Source organism: Apiospora marii (genome assembly GCF_038362585.1).
Source record: "Apiospora marii strain CBS 49790 chromosome Unknown utg000003l_segment0_segment0, whole genome shotgun sequence".
In the NCBI taxonomy this organism is placed as follows: Eukaryota; Fungi; Ascomycota; class Sordariomycetes; order Amphisphaeriales; family Apiosporaceae; genus Apiospora; species Apiospora marii.
In genome coordinates, this window is record NW_027117374.1 from 3,167,082 (window position 1) to 3,181,072 (window position 13,991).

Below are 13,991 nucleotides of genomic sequence, written 5' to 3' on the forward strand. Positions count from 1 at the left end.
GATTGCTACTCATTGCGTTGTCTCAAATTGTGTATACCAATTTCGTTCCGCTCACACTCCCGGATCTCAATTCATCTAGGCCAGCCACCGCACCACCCAAATCGCTCCCAGTGTAGTTGACAGTTGGCGTAATGGGCTTGATACTCCCAGCAGCTAGAAGGCGTTGACTCAGCTGAAAGAACGAGATGGCAAATTCAAGCTCATCTGGTTTCGGTGGTACAACTTCACCCTCCCACAGGTACTCCTCGCCAAACGCATCATAGGCCATTGTGATATGAATCTGGACATTCGGGTGAGACTTGCGGACCTGTTTCTTGTCCATGGGGTTGATAGTCGTGTAGAAGACAGGCTCCGAATCACTCAGGGCGGCGATGCAGACATCAACCCCCGTGCCGATGCAGTCCCAAGCGTATCTCAGCCTGTTGTCTGTAATCCGTTTGATGTCGGCGGCGCATTGAGGGGAGCGGTAGTCAACCACCACGTCCGCTCCCATCGACCTGACCTCGTCGAAGTTGTGAGGCGAGCAGGTTGCGATCACCTTGAGCCCAGATGCCTTCGCATACTGAACACCAAGCAGGCCAGTCGCCGTACTGGCTGCGTGGATAAGGAGTGAAGAGGCTTCTGGCGCTGGCGTGGTTGGCATCGGAAGGTGCAGCGACCTATAAAGCGATTGGCCCTAATGCCATGAATTAGCATAATCACGGAGGTAAGGGCTACCACGAAGTGGCCATACTATCGTCGTGATAGCAACACCCAGTGTTGCGGCTTCTTCGTCCGTGGTGTTGCCAGGGACGAGAAGCTGAAGGCCTTCTTTCACGACTATATGGTGGGCGAATGCGCCATTCGCTGGGTGGGCTCTGTCACTAGAAAAGGTGATAGTATCAGCATTTTGGTGAATAGCATATACGGGGGTGATGAATGATAAAACTAAAATCGGCTCTGTTGTCGTGTGAAATAGCGTCTTGACGTACCAGCCTCGGACGAAGCCGGCAATCCTCGACCCTTTCCTGAACCTCTGGACGGCGCAGCCAGTATCCTCGACCACACCTGAGAAGTCGCAGCCGACTCGGCAGCCATTGTCCACAGTGCCGTAGTCGATGTGCTTCCAGTCTGCCGGATTTAGCGCGATGGCCTTGACTCTTACGAGAATGGAATCATCTTGCAACCGTGGTAATGTTAGATCCTGAACAGTAGCAATGCCGTCAATAACTACCACGGCAGGGGTCAAACTCATGCTGAGCGGCCTATGGGTATGCAGTCATATGCATTCCAATATCGACGAAGACTCTATGTGATAGGTCCGAGCAGTAATAGTGTTCGGATCAGGAAACAGCTTGTGACCGTGAGTGAGTCTTGTTGGGTCAAATGCCAGTAGACAGCTTGCATTCGAATTCGGAGCAACAATATTACCCACAAACGGCGTGCCAAGATAGCGCTATGGCTTCCGCGCTTTGCCGCCGAGATGCGGAGAATAAGCCTGGGTGGTTGGCCAGGACTCAGCGTTACTGATGACCAACGGCCAACCAGAGATAGGAACACCTTCGTTGGGAGTAGATAAAGAGCTACGTAATGCTTCCGGGATCCAACCCTGCGTCCCACACCCCCTGCTACACAGTGTGCGGCACGATGTGCCATGCCACCCACGTTCAATTTGGAGATGGTTGCATCCGATTCTAGAAATGAGCCCCAGAGGCAACCTCGACGTACGAAAATAGTAAAGATTGCATGCGGATACAGAGCTCAGCCTGTGAGTTCTCTCAGACGGCTCGGCTCCCAACAGGATACTCCCTTGCATTAGTCACATAGCCATTCGTGTGGCACCTCGGCCCAACGCCGAGAGAGCCTGCTGTCAGCTTCTTGAGCGATCAAATCTCGAAGGATCGATTGGGGACGGCAGCCTGCAACTGTCATCATGTCATCAACCAACAACATGCTCAACTCCCGTAATAGGAAGCTGCCCCATACTACATGCCACCCGTTACAGATTGGAGTTGGACATGGATGATGCAAGCGAACAAGGCTCTACTCGATTATGCTGGGCTCATCTCCTGGCAGACCGTAAGAAAATCTGCTGTTCTATTTTTGGGTCAAGTCGTCTTGAAGAGTGAACTACAAATGTTGGAGCCTGCCGGCCTGAAAACCTCCGACGCCAGCCTCTGACAACGAAATAGCTCGGCTCAGCGTTCTCGATTCAATTACAATTTTCATCAACAGCGCAGGGCTTCACGAAACGCCACTGCTCTATCGATTCTCCTTTCCTCCGTCTTCACGACTAAGTCCCCAGCCCCCCCTGCCCGGTGGAGATGGACGAATTACCTCCCGGTTCCCACGATGACATAGGCTCTCCATTCCGCAGCTTCGTCATCGCCATGCTTGTATTGACCGGCGTGGTCATCACATTGCGACTGTGGTCGCGCAGCCTGGGGAGGAAAGCAGATGCCCACACGGTCGGCCTGTGGTGGGATGATTGGGCGTCCCTACTGTCTGCCGTAAGTCCTTTTGGATCGAAACCCTTCCTCCAGGCCTCCCAACATAAAATGACATTTTGTGATATTTCCATGCTGAAACAAAAGTCGTGAAGATGGTCCTGATCGCGCAGCTCATCATGAGTCTCATCTTAATTGACTTGGGAGTCGGTCGCCACATGTGGATGATGAGCAGAGAGGACCAGGCGCTGTTCCTCAAGGTCTTCTTCGCCATCTATTTCGTCTACGATCTGGCTCTCGCTCTTTCCAAAGCGTCAGCCTTGTTGTTTCTCCACCGTGCTCTGCCCGCGCCCAGCGTGCCGCAATGGTTTCGGGTGGCTATTTTAGTACTTCACGGCGCCAACCTGGCCTGGTTCGTTGGTATTGTCTTGGGCACCATCTTCCAATGCAGCCCCGTCGCCAAGAATTGGAGCCCGAGTCTTTCTGGGCACTGCAGCCCTATCAGTGCCCTATTTCTGGGCAGTGCACTTCCCAGCGTCTTCATCGACTTGGGAATTCTGTTAGTACCAATGCCAGTTCTTTGGCGTTTGCAGATAAACCGCGCAAAGAAGATCGCCCTGACAATCATATTTGGGCTGGGATACTGGTAAGGACATTTACCGCATCTATTGAGTAGGAACAATGCAGGAACTAACATACACCAGTGTAGTAATCGTCTCTATGGGGCGTTTGATAACCGTTCTCAGCGCCGGCAACACGGTAAACAGTGACATCACGTGTAAGTGGCGGTTCCAACCCTGCCAATCGGAGGTGCAGATCTGACTTGAACATAGACGAGGGCATTGCTTCATTTTACTGGTTCACCGCCGAAACCCCCATCAGTCTGCTCAGCGTCTGCCTGCCAGCCATGCTAGCACTCGGTCGTCACTTGACTGCGGCGTACTTGGAGCCCCTCGCGTCCAAGGTGTCCTCCTTGGTCACTTCGAGCTCGAGCGGCAGTGGCACCCTCACCAGCAGCAAGACTGGGGTTTTCGTGCGCATCCACGGCTCCGGTGCACGTCCGGCGCACGACCCGAACTCGGGGGGCGAGTCAGACGAGTCCCCGGATCCAAATGAAGACGCCGTCTACAATGGAACGGAGCTTCAATCGAGGGACACGGTCGGCAGCGAGCATCATATGATGAGCTTCCCCGGCGCCGCCGGCAGCGGCGGACGTTCAAATGAGTCTTTGACATCGTCACATAAGGCGGGATACCCGGCGCGGGTCCGTCCAGGTCCAGGCGATGCCCAGTACGGGAACTACTCGACGCTCGTATAGCCGGGGGGAGAACTTCTTAACATCATTCATGTGGAGGGCGACTTTAAAGTGCGGCGCGATCAATACTGAAAAGGTCACCTAAGTGCAGCCAAGAGCTTGGTTCACACGTCTCATTACCCATAGCACAGTACGGTCGATGTGCCGAACCCATAGCATGCAGTTCAAATTCAGACCCTAATTCAATGAGAGAAGCTCGCCCGACTGTGTCCGCGTGTAACCCGACTGACGCATGAGCCAGGCAAACCATATCCTTTGACTTTGCAATGCATTTGATACAACTCAGTTGGCTTGTCCTCCTAGAGTGATCGGGCGTGAGAGACATTATTTGATGTTGGAGATTACAGATGACGTGACGCACACTGCGCGAAAGTTCCTATCCAATAGGCCTACAGATTTGGCCTGTTCACTAAACATTGACCGAGGGTGACACGAAGAGAAGGGAAGAGTCACTATCCGGATTCCGGGCATTTAGGCAGCAGGTGGCTAACCGCTGCGACGCGGGCCGCATGCTCTAGCGATGCAACGTACCTCGCAAGTACTTGTGATCTGGCTGCCGAATATGGTCCTACGAAAAGTGAGCCCACTCACAAATACAGTGCATTGCCCCTTATCTAGGCATCCGAGGAACCTGGACGCTGCTTTTACCTGCATAACCGTATTTGCTGATGTGCATTATAAAATGTGGAACCAGACCTTGCGTACAGTGCGGTCCGTTCCGGGGGGGACTATGGGGGAAGGGGAGGCGATGCAAGCTGATACATTGGTACCTACCTATGTAGATTTTACCAGGTTACTTGGCATTGGGATGGTGACGGCGGGACGGAGAGTCACATCCTAGCCGACCTTGGCAGCCCTTTAGGGCTGTTTGGTTGCTGCGCTCTCGATCATGGATGCCTCGGCTCGAGGTACACAGGTGCATACTGCATCCGTTCATGTTTCTATCCTCGGCAAGTTACTTTAATACTCATATGGGTTGAACGTCCAAACGCTCCAAGGCACCAAGAAAGGGTTTTGAGATGGATTGCGACTGTTCCGTCCCAGTAGACGGCTCGGGCAAAGGTGCAACCATGGAATCGTTGCCAGTGCTCGCGAGCCTGGACGGCAGCAATGATGACCCGGCCGCAATCTGCGGCTTCTCCATCCGGTTCCCCCAGGAGGCGACGAGTTCTGAGGCCTTCTGGAAAATGTTGCTGGAGAGGCGTTGTGCCACTACTAATTTACCGCCTGATCGCATCAACCCCGATGGCTTCTATCAAAGAGAGAACAGATCAAACACGGTAAGTCTTTACTAAACGTATCATTTCTATTATGAAGTACCCTGACTGAATTTGCTCTAGTTCTCAGCCAAGGGCGGTCACTTCCTACGCGACGACCTGGGCGCCTTTGATGCTGGCTTTTTCTCTATCTCGCCGGCCGAGGCAGCTGCTATGGACCCAATGCAGAGATGGCTCTTGGAGACAGCGTACACGGCTTTTGAGAACGGTGTGTTAAATCAATACCATACCATATTGTGATATAAAACTCGCCACAAAACGCATCTAACTCTTTGCTCATAGCCGGGATCCCGATGGAAAGTATAGCCGGCTCCAAGATGGCCGTCTTTGTTGGTTCGTTTGGTTGGGATTATCTGATGCAAATGTATCGAGACCCCGAGACCCTCCCAAAATATGCCGCGCTTGGAGTAGGGTTGAGCATGCTTGCGAATCGGCTGAGCTGGTTTTTCGATCTACGCGGTCCGAGCATCGGTCTGGATGCGGCATGCTCAAGTGGAGCGACAGCCCTGGATCTTGCATGCCAGGCATTGCAAAATGGGACATGTGACACCGTATGGGCCCTTCCTTTTTGACTCCAGCCAACGTTAGCTTACATACAGCGGTAGTGTCTGGTGGCAGGTTGCAACTTGACCTATGCCCCAGAGGCGTACATATCCATGGCAAACCTCGACTTCCTCTCACCCGACAGTCGCTGTTACTCCTTCGACGGCCGAGCCAACGGCTACGCGCGCGGCGAGGGGTTCGCGGTCCTGGTGTTGAAGAGGGTGTCCTGCGCCATCCGCGACGGCGATGTCGTCCGGGCCGTCATCCGCGCGACGGGGTCCAACCAGGACGGCCGGACGCCGGGTATCACCCAGCCCAGCCGCGCGGCGCAGGAGCGGCTAATACGCGACACGTACCGCAAGGCGGGGCTGGATATGGCGCACACGCGCTACTGCGAGGCGCACGGGACAGGCACCGCGATCGGGGATCCGCGCGAGGCGCAGGCGATCGGGGCGGCCTTCCGCGACTTTCGCTCGCAGGAAGACCCGTTGTTTGTGTGAGTGCGCCGCCGACCCCCTCGCTCATGTGCATGGACTGACTGCTCGCTGACTGCTCGATAGGGGCGCTGTCAAGTCCAACATTGGTCATCTTGAAGGGGCTAGTGGCCTAGCAGGGGTTATCAAAGCGACCCTGGTCCTAGAAAAAGGAGTTATACCTCCAAACGCCAACTTCGAATCGCCAAATCCTAGGATAGATACCCAGTATCTCAAGATCAAGGTTGGTTCCGAGCCCCTTTTTGCTTTCATCCTTTCCTTGCCTCTGGCGATATTAGGTGTTTCTCGTTTTCTTTTCTTTCTTTTCTTTTCTTTCTTTCTTTTCTTTTCTTTTCTTTTCTTTTCTTTCTTTTCTTTTCTTTCTTTTCTTTTCTTTCTTTTCTTTTCTTTCTTTTCTTTTCTTTCTTTTCTTTTTTTTTTTCTTGAATATATAGTAGTTGCAGTGCTAACCGTATTGGCTTAGTTCCCAGAAAAGGGGTATAAATGGCCTGCTAAGGGCCTGAGACGCGCCTCGGTAAGCTCTTTTGGTTATGGAGGGGCCAATTCGCACATTGTCCTTGACGATGCTTACAACTACATGCGTCTGAGGTCACTGCTGGGCAAGCATTGCACCAAGCATTCCTCACCCTGTCCATCGGAGCAACCGCAAGACACGTTGAAGCTTAGCAACGGCTTCAAGGGCAGCTACAACCAATCAAAACTGCTCGTTTGGTCTTCCGCTGACAAAGGGGGGATTGGAAGGATTGCGCAGGCGTACCAGGTCCATTTTCGGGGAAAGGCGCTACAGGCCAAGGTCCAGACCGGAATCCTGGATGATCTGGCGTATACGCTCGACACCCGACGGTCCCATCTTAGTTGGAGAGCATGCGCTGTTCTCAACGACGCAGCGCAGTTGGTTGGAATCGAATCACTTATTTCTGATCCAATTCGAGTTGGTCCCCAATCTCCACGGGTCGGCTTCGTTTTCACCGGTCAAGGGGCTCAGTGGTACGGCATGGGCAGAGAGCTCACCGTGTTTCCTTCCTTTCAAGCAGAGCTCTGCCGTGCCCAGGTCTTTCTGCAAAGCATAGGCTGCTCTTGGTCCGTTACTCGTAGGTCCATATCCAATGATGAACTACTATTGGATCGAACATTTGCTAAAAACAAGCAGACGAGCTGTTCCAGCCAGAAGAGACCTCACGTATCGACCAAGTCGAACAGAGCCAAACACTCTGTACAGTCCTCCAAGTTGCACTCATCAACCTTGTGCGCAGGCTCGGCCTCAAACCTTGTGCCGTCGTTGGCCATTCGTCTGGAGAGATCGCCGCAGCGTACGTTGACCGACTCAACCTCCCTATCATGTTTGCTAACCCGCGTCCAGGTACGCGGCCGAAGCCGTAACAATGGAATCGGCCTGGAAACTGGCATTTATCCGAGGGCTGTGCTCGGCAAAGTTATTGAGGTCTGAAGATGCATCTTATCCCAAGGGTGCAATGATGTCGGTGGCGCTGTCAGAAGGCGAAGCCCGACGCCGCTTGCAGGAGATCGAATCCGACGCCGTTTCCTTCGGAATCTCTGTGGCCTGTGTCAACAGTGCCCGAAACGTGACTGTTTCTGGCGAAGACCACTTAGTCGACCGTTTGAAAGCCCTGCTGGACGATGAGGGCGTATTCGCGAAGAAGCTTCCTGTATCGGTCGCGTACCATTCTCAACAGATGCGTCCGATTTCTCACGAATATGCATCGCTGATTGGAAAGTTGGAAGCTCCAGTTGGCGAAGGGGTTCCGATGCTATCGACCGTTACAGGCGAAGCAGTGCAACCCAAATGCCTCTTGGAACCGTCATATTGGTCACGAAACATGGCCTCCGTCGTTAAGTTCGACCAGGCTGTGGCTTTGATGTGTGTCAAATCTGCCAAAGACCTTACCAAGAAGGTTGACAAAAGCCACAAGCTTGTCTCAGTGGTAGATCATCTTGTGGAGATCGGACCTCACTCATCCCTCCAGAGCCCAATCCGAGCTATTCTCCAGGCCTGTCCTCGTGGAGCCTCGATCGGATATGCTTCCTTGCTCAAACGCAACAGGCCGGCAATGGAAACTATGATGCAAGCCCTAGGGCAGCTGCATTGCATGGGGTATCCCCTTCGGCTGAGGGCGATCAACGAGCCAGGAGCGGACCCGGAGCGATCACTCCTGGTCGACCTGCCCGAGTACCCATTTGACCATAGCCAGAAATTCTGGCATGAAAGTCGTCTAAGCAGAAACTACAGACTGAGAGAGCACACCCCATCGGAGCTGATAGGTACTCGCTCCAACGACTGGATTCCATCGGATGCCCGGTGGCGCCACATAATCAGGGCTTCCGAAATTCCATGGCTGAGCCATCACGTTGTCAGGGGGATCATCCTGTATCCCGCTGCAGGCATGATGGCCATGGCGGTTGAGGGTGCGAGACAGATTGATGCATTTCGGGAGATAGACACGTTCCTACTGGAAAACGTCGCATTCAAAGCTCCGATCCAACTGCGCTCGACCTCGGAAGCCGTCGAAGTCCAGATTGGACTTCGACTGGTTGGCGAGGACCCCAGCGGCAGAGTCAAGAGGGATTTTTTCATTCACACGCTCAGCGATCAACACTGGAAGTTGAATTGTCGGGGGACGATTACCGTGGGATTCTCGGATACGTCTACAGACGGTTGGGACCAGCAGAGGGCTGCCGAGGAACGAGAAGCCCTCGTCCGAGAACGTGCCAGTCCACCAGAGAGCTATGACAGCTCCGTGGAGTCTCGGGCCATGTACAGCTACCTGCAACAGCATGGCCTTGAGTATGGTCCGGCCTTCCAAGCTCTGCGAGGCCAAAGATACAATGCGACCAAAGAAGCAGTGGCTGAAGTCTCCCTGCTTACCCCCGGGGCTTTCCGCATCGACCTCCTCGGCCGGACAGAATCAAATCATCCATCCTACTTCGTTGGACGCGATTCTCCACCTCGCCTTCACACCATTGACTTCCGGGGGCTCCAGACCGATGGCTACAAGTGTCCCAAGCAGTCTTAAATCTCTCTGGATATCGGGAGAAGGACTTATCTGGTCAGCCCAGCAGCCATCCATCACTGCTTATAGCACAATATCGCGCGTCACGCATCGAGGATTCTTCAGCAACGGAATCGCCATCAAATCCGACAAACCCGGGGCTCTAGGGCTTTGGTACGAAGGGCTGGAAGTGATAAACACAACCAACACGCCAGTTGCTGTGACACTTCCTAACCCTAGGCAATTTCATATGAGCGTGGAATGCAGGCCAGCGGTTGGTAAACTGACACCTCAACAGACACAAGTGGTTTTGGAGTCTCTCCACCCTCCCAGCGTCACAAGATCGAAATTGGATCTCGAGCTGGAAGAAATTGCGTTGATATCTCTTCGCAGACTGAAACAGTCCGTCGAGGTGACTCCAGTTGAGCTCACCAAGGACTGGAAGAAGCACTATTGGAACTGGGCCAACCATCATTTGGGGCACCATCAAGACAGACTTACCCAGTCACCAAGCACGCTCGAGGTGAATCGTTCCCTTGACTGTCTGAGGAATCGTGTCGATGGTGCGGCAAGCGGCGCGGCTATCGGCAGGATCTATCTCGAGATTGCAGCAAATCTAGTAGCGCTATTCCATGACGAGATACACCCCATGGAAATATTTGTTCGTGCAGAGCAGTTCAAAGCCGTCTACGAAGATCTCTACAACACCAGTGGCACGGTACAGGCCTGTCACTATCTGGACCTCCTCGCCCACCAGAAGCCGGGGATGAACATCCTAGAGGTCGGAGGCGGTACAGGCGCTGGCACTCGCCGCTTCCTCAAGGCACTACAAAGCCAGCCCGGTCCATTGCCGGGGTCCCTACGCTGTGCCAGGTACGACTTCACCGATGTCTCGTCGGCATTCCTGGCTGCTCTGCGGAAGGAGTTCGAGCGCTTCCAGTCCCAAGTGAAGTTTGGGGCTCTCGATATCCAGCATGACTTTGGGGCGCAAGGCTACGGGCAGGGCGAATACGACGTGGTGCTTGCCGTCGATGTCATCCACTTGTCGTCCGACTTGGCGGAGGCGCTGCGTAATGTGCGACAGGCATTGAGGCCGGGCGGGAAACTGATCATGCATGAGACATTCGACCCGTCGGGCTGGACTTTGGGGTTCGTATTCGGGCTGTTCCCCGGGTGGTGGGTGAGGTCGGGGGACAAAACCCCTTTGCTATCTCCAAGCATCGGGACCGATCAATGGGATGAGCTGCTGAAAGCCACTGGCTTCACTGGTATTGAAATGGTTCTTCCAACAAATGCTCACGGAACACACCACTCTGGCTGGATGACTGCTTCTGCCCGTGAAGACGTCTCAATGACTAAGCAACCGGTCCAGCTCCCTGGTACTGCGATTGTGCTTGATGCGTCTTCTCCAGCGCAATGTGCGCTTGCCCAGGCTTTGGAAAGCCCACTGGCAAAGTTGGTCGGAGCCAAACCCCGCGTGCTCACCATGGACGCGGTTGCATCGAGCCCAGCCGGACAGGATCTCATCATCTGCCTACTAAACTACGACCCCTCGTTTCTTCGAGGCCTGGCACCAAGGGACTGGAAGCCTTTGAAGTCCGTAATCCAGTCTTCGTACCACCAGCTATGGGTCTCATCTGGTGGTGGTCGTGTGCCAAGCCCCGATATTGGCATCATTGATGGTCTAGCTCGGACGTTGCGATCTGAACATTACAGATATCACGTCGTCACCTTGGCTCTGGAACCCCCCAGGGCATTCTCTGACGAAACAGCCCCCATTTTGCAGGTGGCCTGGGAGATGCTTTCCGCCGTGGACGGGGAGCACTACGAGCAAGAATACGTAGAGACGGACAAGATACTGCACACCAGGCGACTCGTTGAAGCCAATTCCTGGAAGGTAGACGTAGATGCAAGCGTCGTACCTTACGCCGTCTCTTCTGCGCTACTGTGGAGACACAGCCCATTCCAGCTATCCTTGGCCGCTCAACCATTCCCGGGCCAGTCTGTCTACACACAGACGGCCGCCCCCCGCCGAGCTGCCAAGTACCCAGGAGATTGACGTCATGGTACGAGTAACGTCAATGCACGGCTGCCATGCCGAGGCCCTACCCATGAGGAGCGATGGCGCGGCCTCTGATCCGCCGGGCACGTTCTCTGTCGGTTTCGTTGTTGGCGCAGGGGCTCAGTCCCAGTTCCGTTTGGGCGATCGCGTCTGTTTCCCCAGCGCCGGCCTGCTCCAGTCTCACCTGCGAATGCCCTCCTACATGGCGGCTCGACTGCCCCGCGGCCTCTCCTACGCCGAAGCCTGTTCGCGGGTGCCGCCCATGCTGGCCGCCCGCAAGGCCCTGACGGGGCTCGTGGAGGCAAAGTCGAGCGCCAAGATCTTGGTACACGACGCAGCAAGCCTTGTTGGACAGGCTGCCGTCGAAGTTCTGAGAAGCTTGAAGGTCTCAAATATCTGGGTTTCGGCGGTGAACAAGGAGGACGGCACTTGGTTGACCGAATCTCTAGGGATTCCTCCAGCGCGCATATTCCCTCAAACATGGCTCGAAAACCAAGATCCAATGTTCGCACCTCTCTGGCAGGAGGTGTTTGACATAGTCATTAGTGGTGCCTTGGGCATTTCGCTACCCTCACTATTAGCAGCCGTACGACACGGCGGCCATTGCATCTCGATTACCCGGTCCTCGTATCCAAAAGAGGATTCCTGGGCTATCAGTACCATTCCTCGGAGCCTGCATGTACTAACCGTGGACATCGGAGATGTTATAGCATCGAGAAGCTCAACTCCTATCCGCTCCCTTCAAAACGCCGTTGATGCTTTGGCCCCAATCAGCCCGCCACCCGCCAGGCATGATTTGATTTCATTCAAAGCTTCGGATTTGCCCAAGCTGGCCGACTGCCTGCAACGTGTCAGCCCCGAAGAAACAGTTTTGGTCGAATTCGATAATATGGATAAGTTGGATGTAAGATGACCAGCCCTGCGGGATAGCTTGAAGATGTGCGCTAAAAGTCTCGTAGGTTTACGTGGCCACGGGTTCCACATGCCGTCTTCGTCCTGACGCGACCTATGTCATAGCAGGTGGTCTGGGAGGACTGGGAATGTCGATGGCTCGCTGGGCCGTGGATCGTGGCGCACGCTTCTTGGTGTTGTTGTCACGATCCGGAGCCTCCTCGGTGGAAGCTCTCGAACTTTTGGAGGAACTCCGAGGTAAAGGTGCTACGGTCGAGGCGCCCCGGTGCGATGTCACACAGAACTCAATCCTGAGATCTGTGATGAAAGACATTTCAGAGACCTTTCCGCCCACCAAGGGCTGCATCCAGGCTTCGATGGTGTTGAAGGCAAGTCTTCGCAGCAGCGTTTTGGTCTGCTCCCGTATTGACTAGTGCATATAGGAGGTCGTGTTTGAGGATCTTGAATTTCCCGACTGGAGCGCGGCGCTCGAGGCCAAAGTGATCGGCTCTTGGAACCTACACGAGCTGCTTCCCAACGCCCTCGATTTCTTCGTCATGATGTCGTCAATAGCCGGGGTCGCAGGCAGAGTGTCTCTGGCCGGATACAATGCTGGCAACGTCTATCAGGACTATCTGGCCCATTTCCGAACCCTCCAGGGGGGGCACGGCGTTTCGATCAACTTGGGCGCTGTGGCCGACAAGGGGTACCTGGTGACACACTCGGACCGCATGACGCGGATCAAGCAGGCGGCCCAAGTGGAGCTGGTGTACATGAAAGAGATCTTCGCCGTGCTCGATCTGCATTGCCGTACGCACTCCCCGCCCGGTCGCGCCACGCTTCCTTGCCAGCACATCGTCGGGCTGCGGCCGCCGGCGCTTTGGAAGGACCTGGAGGAGGTCCCCTTCACGCAAGCGCAGCCATTCTGGGGCCACATGCACCATGTCCCGGCTGGTGGGCAGGGGCCGTCTACCCTGGAGACGACGGCATCACACGCTGTCCGGCACTTGGACGCCGGCAAGCGAGTGGCTGCGGCAAAGTCACCGGCGGAAGCGGCTGCTATCGTCGGTGAGGCCTTGTTGCAGCGCACTTCGACCTCGTTGGCGATTTCGACAGATCGCCTCGACCCAGAGATGCCGTTGATATCCTATGGGATTGACTCCCTTTCCGCGATGGATCTGCGCAATTGGATTGGGAAGACCTTCGGCGTCGATATTCCCATTTTTGATATCCAAGGGGGGACACCATATCCGGTATCCGCCAGAGCATCGTTCGAAAACTACAGGTCGATTGACGGGGATAAGGAGCCTCCAAGCGATGTACAAGACCTGACAGTCCTTCTGTTGCAGGAAATACGGGAGTAGAGTATCTTAGCAGCGGTCACGTACTGCCTCGTCTGTCTCTTCTATCTATACATAGCACCAGAACGTTACTCTCTTTTGTACATGTCCTAATTTCCTTTCAGATAGCACTTCATTTATCATCTGTTGCTCTCGATTGCGCAATACCCTCATCACCTGATTACATGCAAATTGTCGGGCTATGCTGTCCTCTTGCTAATGCAGCAACTTTTTACATGACCAATGCACTGTTTATGATAACACCGCTATCTTCCCTGCGGACTAGAAGCCAGTTACTAATCCCGTAGCCGAGGAGCGTCCGGCTGACAAGACAGGAGGTGGTAGTAGTAGTAGCTTGATTGCTGGATTTTGGGTCGACACACATATCAAATTGTTCCGAAGGACACTCGCAGATAGTGGTGCGGTGCATTACATTGGTGCATGGTACAAAGTACAGGCTAGCTGGTACTCTTGTCGTACTACCTCCAAAGGTGGACCGCAGCCTGCCTATGGTAGTAGTACGGAACGTAACCCTCTGCGCCTCATGCTGTGGAGGGAGTTCTGTGTGATAAAGCGGCGTGGGCTCTCTGGCGGACCGGTGGGAGCTGCACAAGTGAGACAAGCAGCTTCATCAC

At 54.4% G+C, this 13,991-nt stretch overlaps 4 protein-coding genes across 4 annotated transcripts; 3 read left to right on the top strand and 1 right to left on the bottom strand.

The window, feature by feature from the left end:
• Positions 1-22: 22 nt before the first annotated feature.
• On the bottom strand, positions 23-1,234 carry PG985_004535 (GroES-like protein; the record flags this gene model as incomplete). Its single annotated transcript, XM_066824304.1, has 3 exons — positions 23-676; positions 734-863; positions 972-1,234. The coding sequence occupies 3 exons, from the start codon at positions 1,232-1,234 to the stop codon at positions 23-25; spliced, it is 1,047 nt and encodes a 348-aa protein (XP_066687464.1).
• A 1,069-nt stretch (positions 1,235-2,303) lies between these two features.
• PG985_004536 (uncharacterized protein) lies at positions 2,304-3,744 on the top strand (the record flags this gene model as incomplete). The annotated part of the gene is made up of 4 exons (XM_066824305.1): positions 2,304-2,489; positions 2,582-3,072; positions 3,131-3,204; positions 3,260-3,744. 4 exons carry the CDS (start codon positions 2,304-2,306, stop codon positions 3,742-3,744), a joined length of 1,236 nt encoding a protein of 411 aa, XP_066687465.1.
• Positions 3,745-4,811: 1,067 nt separating this feature from the next.
• PG985_004537 (polyketide synthase) lies at positions 4,812-11,122 on the top strand (the record flags this gene model as incomplete). Its single annotated transcript, XM_066824306.1, has 9 exons — positions 4,812-5,021; positions 5,082-5,226; positions 5,301-5,569; positions 5,624-6,057; positions 6,122-6,278; positions 6,519-7,146; positions 7,206-7,365; positions 7,416-9,070; positions 9,126-11,122. The coding sequence occupies 9 exons, from the start codon at positions 4,812-4,814 to the stop codon at positions 11,120-11,122; spliced, it is 5,655 nt and encodes a 1,884-aa protein (XP_066687466.1).
• A 22-nt stretch (positions 11,123-11,144) lies between these two features.
• Positions 11,145-13,380, top strand: PG985_004538 (uncharacterized protein; the record flags this gene model as incomplete). Its single annotated transcript, XM_066824307.1, has 3 exons — positions 11,145-12,029; positions 12,085-12,396; positions 12,460-13,380. 3 exons carry the CDS (start codon positions 11,145-11,147, stop codon positions 13,378-13,380), a joined length of 2,118 nt encoding a protein of 705 aa, XP_066687467.1.
• Positions 13,381-13,991: the final 611 nt, after the last annotated feature.